The following is a 13,963-nucleotide window of genomic DNA, read 5'->3' on the forward strand; positions in this document are numbered from 1 at the left end:
CTAGTTAAGGTGCTAGTTAAGCATACCTGTAGGTTGCAGGATGCACTCAACCCTACTAAAGAAATCAGGTACTTTGAGAAATAGCTTTTCAAGCACTGCGCTGGGTGCCATAGAGATGGGTTTCTTCTCATTTATAATTAGAATTACACCCATACTTATTATCTCACTTCTCAGAGAGCAAAAGGCTTTGTGGTGCTGTTGGGCAAAGCAAAGCACAAAGCGAGTGGCAGATTGTGAAGTGTGGAGACCTTTTTCCTGCCCTCCAAACTGCGATCTCTTCCCCTGCCATAGTGGTGAGTGCCTCTCCAGCCTGAAGTGCTCACACCCTCAGCAGGCAGGCAAGTCCTGTGCAATAACTTCCCACATGGATTCTTGAAGTGATCTTCAAGATAATACCCTGTGATTGACACATGGGCTACTCCCATCTCAACATTTGTTTTGTGCACAAGTTCATGGGCAAATTAAGGCAAGCTGAGGAGGGAGTGAACCGAGGATGGATGTTTAAACACAGCCATGGCATGGGGAGGAGCCATGGCTGACATAGGGACCTGCAGGTTCTCCACCAGCAAGTAACAAGCAATATCAAAAAATCTGTGGTTTGAACATATGGGTTACAAATATGATGGTATTGCCATTCTTCTTTCCCAAACACAACCTGATTGGGGAGCTCAGGGTTCCAAGGAACATAATGAGTCTCTTGAAAATTTACTGGTAGTCTTCACAGAAAAGGAAAGTATCTTTAGTAGCCTGAAGGATTTTCACTTGCAGTGATTTTTGTAGGGGATAGAAATGCATACGTTTCACAATGCAAGACAGGAATAAACCCACATGCAGGAACAGTACCTCACTTGTCTTTTTTTCCTGTAAAGACATAAATTGTTTAAGAAGGAGAAAGTTGCCTAGTCTCTCACTTTAATGAGCATGGGAAGGGACACAGAAGGGACCATGTAAAAGCCTGAATCAGGCAGCATCTGTGTGCTGCCAGTTGCTGAAGGCTAGGCAAGTGTTTATGGGAAGCATCACACTTAGTTGCCATTTCATACATGCTTGCCCTTTTCTCCTGCATGCCCTAGTCAGCCCCATTTACCCTTATTTGGAGACAGAACCAGGGGTATGCTGGACCTTTGGAATGACCCCCTGGTAGCTGCTGAAAGGGTGAGTTTATACATGCTTATCGACCAAGGTTTTGCACATAGTCCCTTTTTCTTCTTGGATTTATTTTATTTTTAATGAGATTAGGTGGTCTCCCATCCCTTCAAATTGAAAGATGGTGGGTTGGAGGAGTGGGAGGAGGAAATCCATTATTGAAGAGCACTATGGAATAAGCCGCTTGTTTCTTCTGTTGCTCTCTCAGTCAATACAGGAGGTTGCAGGCTACGTGCTTATCGCCCTTAACATGGTGGATGTCATTCCGCTGGAAAACCTCCAGATCATCCGAGGCAATGTGCTGTATGACAACTCTTATGCCCTGGCTGTTTTATCCAACTACCACATGAATAAAACCCAGGGACTCCGACAGCTGCCAATGAAGCGGCTTTCAGGTGAGACACGGGCAAGAAGGGGAGGCACCTCTAAAGCCAACTTCAACTGTCACTTTTTGATGTCAAGATCTGTTGGAGATTGCCTCTCAAAGTCATGGGCCATCAAAACCTGCTTTAAAAGCAAGGATCTGAATGTAGTTTTCTAATTGCTCTCCTGCTAGCCAGTCTTCTGCAAAAGACAAAGAAAACTCATCAAGATTCATCTTTGTTCCCGAAACTGGCAAAGAAGCACCCATTTGTTATTTTGTATTATTTGATTCTAGTGCATACATATCGATATTTTCTGCTAGATCTCATTGGGAACTGGTAATATGTGTGTCTCACATGGTCTCTGACTGGGCACACCAGCAGTGCCTACTCTGCTGACCACTGTGGGCCCTAGAGGTGGCACCAGGCAGAAGACTACACATAGTGGCATCTTGGTGGCATCCAAGAAAAGCTGGTTCTGCAGAACCTGTTGGTCTGATCCGGGTCTTAGTTACACCATCAGGAGTCTGATGCCCTGATTGTTCCTTTCTGTCAGTATCATGTGACTGAGGAGGAGAAAGATGTCACTTACTTCTCTTTCTTTAGAGCAGAGAGATTTTGGGGACATCTCTGGGGCAAAATAGGGATTTGCTTCACGTAGCAATTTTTTTTTTCTTTAACAGAAATTCTCAATGGAGGTGTTAAAATCAGCAACAACCCCAAACTGTGCAACATGGATACTGTTCTTTGGAATGACATCATTGACACAAGCAAGAAACCTCCCACAGTACTTGAATTCGCAAGCAACCTGTCTTCTTGTGAGTATTAACTTATGAAAAGTGCTATGTGTCCCCCTCCATTTCAGAGAGTAAAATGAACATCCCACCTTTCATGCAGTGGGTTCCTATTCCAACAATTTCTAACAAAGGCCATCCAGCTCTGTTACAAGAGAAGTGCTTTCATTTCTGCACCACTGGCCTAAGACAGAATTTTTCATGATGTTTAGGTCCTTAACTCATAACTCAGCAAAGTTCTTGGGAATGTTCCTCTTGATTTAGGACAGTACCGTGCATATGTGCTCAGCTCAGAAAAACAGCCCAGAAAAACAATGTGCATTCATTTTCTTTCCAGCATTCTTCTGTTTACATTGTAAGGCTCTGGTCTAGAAAAACCATACGGGCAGCTTCATGGAGTTACTTGAAGACTTAGAGCTAGGGCCCAAGTAATGCCATAAAATTCTCCTGTTTTGGGCTGCACAGATTACCCTGGCAAAAGTATTAATAAATAGGTAGATAAATCTGACACTTCAGATCAACAGGGAGATGAGGGGATATTTAAAAGTTTGTACAGCATATGCTTAGAGCAGGCTCAAGCTAATCCTTCAGCCTTATGAGTCCCTCATAAAATCCCAAGTCATTTCACAGAAAGGAGAGTTTATTTTCATTTCTGAGCATTTCATTTCTGGAACTTAAAATTGGCAGGAAAACATATTTTCTTTATCTTCTTCCAGTTGCATAATTGCCTGAGCTAATAGCCAACTTCTGTGTTGACTTATTTTTCTATGGAGCCCTGGCGTAATCAAGGAGTTGCAAACTATACATGTCAGCACAGGAGTTTGGCTCTGAACACCACAGAAATGTTAGCCTTTAACTTTTCAACTTAAAAAAATAAAGTTCTTTGGTCCCACACCAAATCAATCAACTCTTGGACAAGTATTGGCATTTGTTCAGCTATTTGATGGCTGATAGGGGGAAGGAGAATCACATGTTGTTAGTGGGAAGAAGCACTGGAGTAGGAAATGTCTTTCAAATGTAGTGAATTCCACATTAATCTCCTAAGACAGCCTTTTATGGCTTTAATAATGATGCCATACTCTAAAATAAGTTGTTTCTCTGGGACTTTGCTTGTCATTCAGAGAAAGAAGAAAGAACAGAGCAAGGAGGGAAGAATGGGAAAGAACCCAGCACTGAATGCTCGAGGTCAGGCAAGGTGTCTGTCCATCCTGCCCACCTCTCCATTAATCATCCATCTGCAGCATAGTCCTGCACAAGGAGTATTTTTGGCAGAGGATGGGAGGAGGGCACAAAGCAGACAAGGCAAATTACTTTGTGGTCAGAGTAGCTGGCAGTTGCCTGTGAATCCAGTTGGATTTGTTTTCTTTTTAGAACTGCCTTGTTCAGAAACACTGATTTACATGTGGCCTGTAGTGAGCAGCTGGCACATGCCTGACTTCAAGCCAGTGGTGACTTGCCATTGCATGAAAACCCCAGCAGAAGGGCCAGCCGGGCAGTAGCTGAGATTCCTGTTCCTGGGAAAAATATTCCTCTTTCGTAAGCTAGACTGACTGGGTATTGTGCTCACTTGCTCAAAGGTGTGGAGGTGGAGAACTGCACGTAGGAAAGCAGAGGTGAACAAAGGATAACAAATTCAGCTCACAAATTTTTTAGCACTGTTATGTAGGTGCTTCCTACCCTGGTTTATCAGGAAGGAAAGCTCAAGTCATTGTTTTCTGTTGTTCAGGGTACCTTGTTATTTTCTTAGTTTACAGAATATTATACTCTCTCTTGTGTTCTAGGTCCCAAATGCCATCAGAACTGCACAGAAGATCACTGTTGGGGCCCTGGTGAACAAAACTGCCAGACATGTAAGCCTGTATATTAGCTAAGAAACACCTTGTGTGCTCTAACATACGTACTACATTTCTGTCTACTGAAAAAATAACTAATTATGCAAGTAGGATGTTTCCTTGATACTAAGAGAGCAGAAACATCCATTTACAAGTGCCTGAGATTTTGCAACAGTTTATTTTTCCTAAAGTAAAGGTTGAGGGGGAACACCATGACAATTTGTCTCACTGCTTTTCTTTTTTCTCTCTAAAAAGTGGGGAAATACACTGGGTTTTGTTTTGTGAAAAGTTCAGTGGAAAAATGGCTGATCTAGACATAATGCAAATGGAAGCAACATCCTACATTCAGTTTTCCATTGCAAATAGTCACCTGAACCTAAGTTTTTTGTCTGCAAATATCAAGCCACATTTGTATGAGTTAGAGCTTGAGGAAAGAGGACCGTATACCTTTCCTGTCTTCACTTAGTGCATGCTTCAGTTTTTGTCAGCTGGCTCTGCAGTTTGGCTCTCGGGGTGCACAATGGCTGCGCATACAAAGCCCTTCCTGGGCTGGTTCCTGCAGCTGAGGCTGCACAGCTGTCCCAGGACCTTGCGAAACCTCAGGTCTCAGCCCTGCAAGCTTCCAGCATTTACAAACCCTCACTGGAATCAGGAGTGCATGAAACAAAATCTTTTGCGGGCTCTTGCTCACCTCTCCAGGCATTTGAGACTCTGGCCAACTGAAAACGTATCCCACATTGCCATATGTGGGAAAGTTTGGGGGATATGTCTCTTTCTTCTGGAAATGAACGTGGGATACTCTATATGAAGTAAAAATGTTTGATGCAATGTATGTTTTCAGCAGGAAACTCTAGTCAATAGTTATCAAAGTGATGAGGTGCTTTATTCCCCTGCTAATTCTTACCAAAAAATTGTATCAAAATGCTGTTCATGTAGAACAATGTGCCTTTTATTCCCCTGTTGCTATCAGAGAAACTAATGCATACTGTGGAAATAATCTGTTTCCTGGAAAATATACAACCTTGCTTATAGGTCTACAAGAAAAAATAAAATAATACAGTTTGGATACAGAACTGTGTAATGGAAAAAGAATATATGATTTTGAAGAAATCACTGTTATATACCCTGTAGCTGGCTATTTTTTGAAATAATTTTCTGTTAATTAACAACCATGGTTTTCAGACTTATAGGAATTTCTGATAATATTTTAATTCATTTGTGCCAACTGTGAAGTTGATAACAGTTAGCACAGTGCACAGCTGAAATGCTCAGGATGCTGTATGAAGCAGAGTAGCCATCAGGTTCTTCTGGCACTTTATGCCAGGCTTCATGGATCAGTAATTTTATTTTTTTTTTTAAGAGAACAAACAATCCCATTTTGGGTCTCTGATACAAAAACATGCTAGCCATTCATTTGTGGGGTTTTTAAAAATCGTTCTGATGATCCTTTTCTCTGCTTTGATATTCAAATGAAGAAGCTTTCCCAATTCTCAACAAAATGTTTCAGGCAGTTTTTGCTTTTTTTGCAAAAAGTTGGACCAGGGCCAGTTCTTTCCTTTGGGTTGTTGCACTGGTGCAAACCCTGAGGGAGTTAGGTAATGAAGATAAAATTTGGCCAAGAATTTGAACATTAAAGAAAAATAATTCAATGTGCATATGAAATCTGCTTGCTGAGTGAGTCTCCCCTATCTCTGCAAATTTTGGAAATATTTTACTGCATTAAAGGGACGTTTTACAGCACCACACCCACAATGTACAGTTTCCAGTTATAGTACGGAGTCCTGGCAATTCTGTCACATTGTTTTTCCCAAAGATAGCACCACAATAGTAAATTTTTTCAATGAAATGGAGACAGATGTCTCCAACTCTCTGTTGCCCAGCTATAAGATGCAATGACTCTGTCACAGTTTTACTTGGTGAACAAGGCATTGGTGCAACAGGGTTGTTCTTTCTAAGCAGGACATATTTCCTGGCTAGGATCAGAGTTCTTAGCACCTCATAAGAGCCAAGATAATTACAGGCTGAACATGACCCCTTCTTACCACCACCCACACTCGCTCTCACCCCTCCCAAACTTTGGCCTTAAATGAGGACAGAACGTCCCATGAGGAAAATCTAGCACAGAACCTGCACCAGACCTTTTCTCCATATTTCTTGATCCCATTACAGCAGGTACAGCTGATGTTTTTCATTTTTTCTTGTATCTTCCAGTAACAAAAGTCATCTGTGCTCAGCAGTGCTCTGGTCGGTGCAGGGGAAAGGTGCCCAGCGACTGCTGCCACAACCAGTGCGCCGCGGGCTGCACCGGGCCTCGGGAGAGTGACTGCCTGGTAATGATGCTGCACCACCACCACAATGGCTTCAGTCCCTGACACGGCGAGCAGGGCTTTCAGCTGCATGTCCTCTAGCCTTCTGCAGCCCCAGAAGGCCTCCTGAGAGATGCTGACCTGGAGGGTGCTCCAGGGCTTCCCTGCATGGGTGGTTGTTGGGAGGGAAGATGACATGAACCTCACAGCACCCTGAGCTGGTCTTTACTGACTCTGCCCATGGACCTTCCTAGTGTATTCCAAACCAGTGCCTTTGACTGCCCAGTGAGCTCAACATTGTTGCAGAGCATGCAAGAGTTTGCTATAGGCAACTTCCCCACATGAACAAGCCCACAGCTGCCCCTACGGTTATCTGGGCCAGCACAGCTTTGCCTTGTACTCCTTAGCACTAGTCAGTAGTAATCTTGGTTTACTAAAGCAAGAACTTGTAAGGGAAGTAAAGTGATGGATCTTTATTATTTTGCATTTCACCGAACTTCACGCGTGAAATTCAGGTTTCCCTTCCTGCTTTTGACTTGCCACAAAAGCACTGTATTTGGGGAGCCCTGAGGCAGTGAAGAGAGAAGAAACAAAAGGAGCTTCTTTAGGGAATAAAGGTCTCATTGCATTTCCACAAGAGTTTCAGGGGTTTGGTGCATGCCATGGTTTTAACTCTTCCCCATGTTTGCGCTGCACTTCATTGAGAATTCAGTGACATCTCAAAAATCACCATAGAAATTGTCCAACCTGGATTTTATTGTTATTACCTCTATTTCTGGTTTCCTTTTAAGATGGCTATGATCCCCTTCCTGGTTCACAGGGCAGACAGTTACTCTCTCTCATCTGGAAAGCCAGGGGAGAAGAAAGGGAAAAAGGGAGTCATTATTAATTTAATGCAGATTTAGATTGGAAGAACCAACTTGCCCTTCATAAATGCCTGCTAAATTGTTCATTACCTGCAGCCAAATATAATGGCTTGAGTTTAATATTTAGCCAGAAAACTTAGTAATTGGCAGGAAAGGACTTGATTTGATTTAGTTTATTAAAAACTGGCCAAGAAAAGTACAGTTTGTCTTGATCTGGTTGCTGCTTGTAAGGGAAAATTTTTCTAAGGCATGCAGATTTGCTCCTGTTCCCACGTGAATCCCAGCCACTCCCCACCAGAGTGCCAAGGTTTCTTGCTTAGAAAAAGAAAAGCTCATGGTTTCTTTTTTAAAAAATATTGAACTCCATTGCCCAGCCTGAAGCAACCTTTCAACTTCAAAGCCTGAGGGACCATCCCTTTAGCTGCTTGGGGTTTCCATTAGAGCTAAACAGGAAGCAGATGAGGCCATCAGAGTATTTTGAAGACCTGATGTAAAATCACTGTCACTTTTTAAGGAAAAGGTAGTTTAATGAGTGCTGTTGTTCCATGACAGGCATGCCGCAAGTTTCGGGATGATGCTACGTGCAAGGATACATGTCCCCCATTGGTCCTGTATAACCCCACCACTTACCAGATGGATGTGAACCCTGAAGGAAAATACAGCTTCGGAGCCACTTGTGTGAAGGAATGTCCACGTAAGTTCATTTCAGGTTGCAGCCCCAGAGGAGGTGGGGAGTTGGAGGAAAGGGGGAAGGGTCCTATGTCATCTCTCTGTGCTGTGGTCAGGTTAAAAAGCACTTGTTCTCTTCAGTTTCTGTGGGCACAGGTCACAAAATGAGCCTCTTGAAACAGTCTGCATCCATCACCTTGCCTGGTTTTCAATCTTTGCATTTTGACTTTTGAAAATTTTTCTCTTGGTGAAGAGAAAAGCATCTTCCAAAAACCATTAAAACAATGGCTATATGGGATCAATGTTATGGATTACCGAAGCAGTATCAACTCTTAGCTGGTTCTTAATTAGGACTGTTAAAAAGTAATTGATTTTAACACTCCGTCTCAAGGCCTGTAATCATTGTATTCTCTACAGATGCTTGCTTTTCCTTTCTTGCTGTTCCATTTCTGTATTTTTTTAATCCATCAAGACTTTAATGTTGTTTCATCCTTCAGTGACCATTCCCCTCCCTGTAAAATGGTTGATAGCACTGTATGTTCATCTACCTTCAAATGATGTTTGTGATGTTCATAGTTAATGCCTGTACTTTCCTGAGTATACCAAAAGCTCAAATCCCTTTTTTCTTACCAGTCTTGAAGTTCTTGTCTGTCCCTCAAAGCATCCCTCTTGTATTTCAGTCACCTTTGTATCCTTGTTTTTCCAGACAACTACGTGGTGACAGACCACGGCTCCTGCGTTCGCTCATGCAATGCTGATACTTATGAAGTGGAAGAAAATGGTGTTCGGAAGTGTAAAAAGTGTGATGGGCTGTGCAGCAAAGGTAAAAAAAGCATGGACTAAACCAGTGAGGCTTTGGGATGATAGAGAACTCACTAGGAAAAGTGCAGGGAGTTCTGATCTTAGTTAAGTGTAAATTCAATATAAATCAGATCCAGTAATAGTTTGGAGATCTGACAAGAGGTTTGATCAGGAAGCATGACTGTGGAGCATGCTTTCCAGGTGGGACATACCACAAGTACAGTAGAGAAAACTGTATGTTGTGTGCATGTATATCTTGCACATCAGCCTTCTCCTCCATTAGTCCTTCCCTGTGTCTCATCAAGGGAAATGGAAATGGGACAAAGAGAGCAGGGAATGTGCCAGAGCCTGTGTGCAGAGATGCTCAGACCAGAGCTGCACAGCTGGGCAAGCAGGAAGCAGTTATCCTGTGGCACTTTCTGAAAAGCAAAAATAGGCAAAAGATCTGTGAAACTCAGAGTGGTTGGTTTGACCATACGGGAATTCTTTCTGAACTTGTGGCACCTCCACATTTCTGCCCTGCCATGTGACTGGGCTTCACTTTTGTCCCCCCTAACTTTTGTATCTCTCCTTTAACAGTGTGCAATGGCATTGGAATAGGTGAACTTAAAGGGATCCTCTCCATAAATGCCACAAATATAGACTCCTTCAAAAACTGTACCAAGATCAATGGAGACGTCAGCATTCTCCCAGTTGCATTTCTAGGGTGAGTTACCTGCTGGCCATCAAGCACTGAAAGGAAAAAGCTAGGGGAAATCCAGGCTAAGTTGTTCTTTTCCCAATTTCTCATTCTGTTTGTTTCAGTGATGCCTTCACGAAGACCCTACCTTTGGATCCCAAGAAACTGGATGTCTTCAAAACAGTCAAAGAAATATCAGGTTAGCAGTGAATTTAAGCTGAGGTGTTTTTTGACTGATACTGCCAAAAACACAAATGGGGAGGAGGGAAATTTTAAAGCACATGAAGAGAAGTGTTTCTTGTCTCTGAGCTAACAAGGGTCACTCTTAACCAAGGTGGTCAGCAGCACATTGCCAGCATTACGCCCACATAACCCATACTGGTCTTCCATCCAAGGTGTGTGGTTTGGCCAGAACATCCCTTCTGTTGAACTGTCAGCCCTAGAGAAGAGTAAAAGCAGTGGAGATCCTCAGCCACCCAAGAAGCGTGTGGTGATGCAGAGGCGTGCCACTCCAGCTAAAAAAAGCCAAGTGTGTTTCTATTTGTGGAAAACCTTTCAGCAGCTCCTTAGGGAAGCGTGCTCAGGGGCTTGCGTCATCCCTATGGAGACACCCTCTCCAGCCTGATGAGCTCTTCCTTGGGGTGAATGTGTCTCCAGGAGCACAAAGCAGCCAGCGGAGCACTCAGCCACCGTCTTGCACCAAGTATCAATTAAAAGTAATTGTGTTCAACCCATTATGCAATGAATGCAACATTGGGGCTGGGTCTACAGACATGACTCCAGTTCTCCTTTTGTTTCTCTCTCACCTGTGTGGTTCCCTTCAGGGTAGCAATGACTAACTGCAGAGCTTCATACAGCAGCCTGCAATTTTCCAAATTCTCCCCTTCCTCGCAAGCACCTCAGCTGAGTGGGGCATTCTGTTTGCCTCAGAAAATCCACTACAAGTAGCTATTCTGCTCTGTTCCTGCTTTTCAGTTTTCCTCTTCTCTGAGCTCGTCTGCAAAATGGGATGGAGTGCTGCCTTTCTCCCACAGATCCAGAGCCTGCAGCCTCTCAGCCAGGGTATCTGCTGGCAGGAGCTATCATTGCTGGCGGCTCGGTGTGGCAGGATGTGCAGCTCACCGACACGCTCTGTTGTGCTCCTAGGCCCTCATGGTGGGCTAAGAAGTAAACTGTTTATTAAACAGGGTTTAAAAATATCTCCTTGCTCCCTAAAATGTCATGTTAGACTTTGAGATGGTCCTTCAGATAAGCATAGGGAAAGTACAAGCGCCTTCTCCTGGTGCAGGTTTTGCTACAGGAGAAGGTTCTGCTGCCAGTACTAATGGTGAGTTTATTTCCATTATGATTACTTTTTAATCTTCTTTTCCTCTTGCAGGATTTTTGTTGATTCAAGCCTGGCCTGAGAATGCTACTGATCTTTATGCTTTTGAAAATCTGGAGATTATACGAGGCAGAACAAAGCAACAGTAAGTAAACCATGTGCCACAGCCACTCTAAGAGAAACTCTGTTTTGAGCTTTTCTTGTCTGAGCACACCAAGGTTGCAAATAGTGTGAGGCTCAGGTGTCCTGAAACTGATGCAAAATGGGGTAAACCCAGCAAGGAGTAGAGCACCATCTCTGTAGCATAGATAATGTGCCCTGGGAATAAAGACCCTCAGCTCTGTGCCATGTATGGAGGGCTGCCCTCAGCCTGTTTTCAGGACCAGGGTTTCCCCCACCATCCTGGAAGCACAAGCAGGACAGAAAATGCTCTTTACAGTCTGGGGTAAGTCATAATGTGATCAGAAGCACTACGGGATTTGAGGTAGCTGGGCAGTCATGGATGGAGGCTGCCAAGCAGTGCAAACATCAGCAATGCTTCCAAGTGCCCTCCTAGGCTTGCACCAGAAGGAAGAGTGACTTGGTGGACAAGAACAAAGTAATAGCTGCTTTACCTACAACCATTGTTCCACTTCATTACTCGTCAGAACATGTGGGTCCTAACAGTTTTAGCTTAAAAAGCCCTTGCAAAACCAGATGTGAGTATTGCAGTTGTTACATAATAGGCATGGCATGTACATGGCATTAAGTTTAGAAGGGTGAGCAGAACCTTGCTTGAAGAAAATGCAGTTCACAGCAGGATGCATTTGACAACTAAAAGAAAAACATGCTGAGTACATCCTGCTTGCTAATTACCTTTCTTCCATGTTTTTTCTATTTGTCCCTCTCCATTTTAGTGGCCAGTATTCCCTTGCTGTTGTTAACTTGAAAATACAGTCCCTAGGGCTGCGCTCCCTCAAGGAAATAAGTGATGGAGATGTTGCCATTATGAAGAACAAGAACCTCTGCTATGCTGACACCATGGACTGGTACAGCCTGTTTGCAACTGAGAGTCAGAAAACGAAGATTTTACAGAATAGGGATAAAAAAGAGTGTGGTAAGTGAGTGCTGCATTCCTGCTTACCATCAAAGCTCATGCTGAAATTCAAAAGTAAGCTTGCATTTTCATGATTCAAGCAAGGCTTTTTTCTCTGTGTTCCTATGGCTACAAAATTCATCAGTGATACTGCTTTATTGAAAGTGGTGAGGGAAGAGTGGGATTTTTTTTCTTCCCACCAAAATGTGGATTGTGGTGTCCAGCAAATCAGGAGCTTCTTCATTACTATGAATGTAGTGAAGCCACATCACTTGAAGGACACAAAAGCTAACTCCTAAACCTGGCCTTTTTTAACAAGGTTGAAGCTGCTGTTCAACCATACTGCTATTGACTGCAGTGGTCCCTGGGCCAAAATCTCTTTCTTTTTGCAGAATATGAATTTGCTATATTTTAGAAATTTGTCATAGAAATACAGAATCGTTTGGGTCAGAAGGGAACTTTAAAGGTCATGTAGGCCCACTGCTGTGGGTAGTGATGTCTCTCACTAGACCAGGTTGCTCAGGGCCCCATCCAATCTGACCCTGAATTTTGAGGGATTAGGCATCCATCAATTCCCTATGCAACTCAGTGTCTCACCACACTGTAACTATGTCTTCATTGTATCCATAAATCTATCTACTCTTTCTGTTTAAAAGCATTTCCCGGTGTCCTGTCACTACAGACCTTGTTAAAAAGTTGTTAAAAGTGCCCTTCAAGTACAAAAAAACCCCAGTAATGTTTCTCCAGAGCTGTTTTTTCCCCAGGGTGGATATCCCCAGCTCCCTCAGCCTGACTTAACTTTATTATACATCTGTTAAGCTGTCACAGAGGATATCATTCTTATTTTGAATGGCCAGAAATCACTCAATTTCAGGCTTTGGGATTTAGAGAAGAGTGATTACTCCTCTTCCACTCTACCAGAACCATTCATATCTGCTTTGGAACAGGCTGGGGAAACGGTTGGTCAGCTGGAGTGAGAATGGAGAGTTTGACCTCTCTCTTACCTCCTTGACATTCATATCTTTTCTTGTCCCTCTTTCTTTCTCAGCTGCTGCCAAGCATGTTTGTGACCCCCTGTGCTCAGATGTAGGCTGCTGGGGCCCAGGGCCCTTCCACTGCTTCTCCTGCAGGTTTTTTGATCGTCAGAAGGAATGTGTGAAACAGTGCAACATCCTGCAAGGGTAAGGTGTCTCAGGGGTGCTTCAGGTTTTGGTGATGGTGTGGGGGTTTTGGTTTTTAAAATGTGTTGTAGCTAGAAAAAAAAGCAAGAAGCTGGGTCTCTGCCTGCATGGGATTGCCCCAGCTTGCAGAGATGTTGTGTGAACACAGTCCCTAGCTAAGGTACCTCTCCTTCCCCATTCAGTATTTCTTAGGAGTTTGCTCCTGACATGGTGACAAGAAAACATCCCCTTAAGACCACAAGGAGACTATCTGGAGGAGTTTAAAGCTCAATCTGTGGCTATCATGTCAAGTACACTGTGTAAGAGCCAAAGCCATTTAGAATCTCTGGGAGCTCAGTCATCCCCAGAGCCAGGGCTTCACTGCTTGGTAGATTTCTTTCCTCTTATGTTTGCTCAGATGAGCAGCTCACCCTTGCAGTTTGCAAAGTTGAAGGGAGAATGAACTTTCCTCTGAAAATGACTGAGAGCAGCAATTTCAGACAAAATTATTGCCTCAGCCTCACTCAGGACCTGGAAAAAATATTGCTGCCTTGTGTGTCAATTCAACAGGTGATGTAGGTGGAAAAGGCATGTCTAGCAGCAAAATTACAAAGTCTGACTTTTAAAGCTCCTGAGTATTAAGCAAGTACTTGTCAGGGTGTTAATGCCTCTGATGTTTGTATTTCTCTAGTGGTTTGCAGTTTAGCAGCTGTCTTTTTTTTAAAGTGAATTCCCTCTAGCAGCTATTATAACCTGAAGGGCAGATCAGGGCATTATTTTGTGTCAAATGATGGGTAGATTTAATTAATAACACCATTACTTGAAGTGGAACAGCTTTATTGCTATTAAAACCATCTGTTCCCAACTTTCATATTTTAATGATTCATTGTCTGTTGTAGAGAGGACATGAATTTAATTATCAGTGCCTTGCTGTTTAACTTTCCTAATT

General features: G+C 43.2%; 1 protein-coding gene across 2 annotated transcripts in view; it reads left to right on the forward strand.

Annotated features, from left to right (window-relative positions):
- Positions 1 to 13,963, forward strand: part of EGFR (epidermal growth factor receptor) — a 157,855-nt gene that overhangs the window by 109,219 nt on the left and 34,673 nt on the right. For both annotated transcript variants that reach the window (XM_054629073.2, XM_077178891.1), the window contains exons 3-13: positions 1,355 to 1,541; positions 2,192 to 2,326; positions 4,084 to 4,152; positions 6,346 to 6,464; positions 7,859 to 8,000; positions 8,682 to 8,798; positions 9,356 to 9,482; positions 9,581 to 9,654; positions 10,834 to 10,924; positions 11,676 to 11,875; positions 12,903 to 13,035. In XM_054629073.2, coding sequence (XP_054485048.2) covers positions 1,355 to 1,541; positions 2,192 to 2,326; positions 4,084 to 4,152; positions 6,346 to 6,464; positions 7,859 to 8,000; positions 8,682 to 8,798; positions 9,356 to 9,482; positions 9,581 to 9,654; positions 10,834 to 10,924; positions 11,676 to 11,875; positions 12,903 to 13,035 — 1,394 coding nt within the window. The remainder of the gene's footprint in view (positions 1 to 1,354; positions 1,542 to 2,191; positions 2,327 to 4,083; positions 4,153 to 6,345; positions 6,465 to 7,858; positions 8,001 to 8,681; positions 8,799 to 9,355; positions 9,483 to 9,580; positions 9,655 to 10,833; positions 10,925 to 11,675; positions 11,876 to 12,902; positions 13,036 to 13,963) is intronic.

This window comes from Agelaius phoeniceus, chromosome 1 (genome assembly GCF_051311805.1).
Source record: "Agelaius phoeniceus isolate bAgePho1 chromosome 1, bAgePho1.hap1, whole genome shotgun sequence".
Lineage (NCBI taxonomy): Eukaryota > Metazoa > Chordata > Aves > Passeriformes > Icteridae > Agelaius > Agelaius phoeniceus.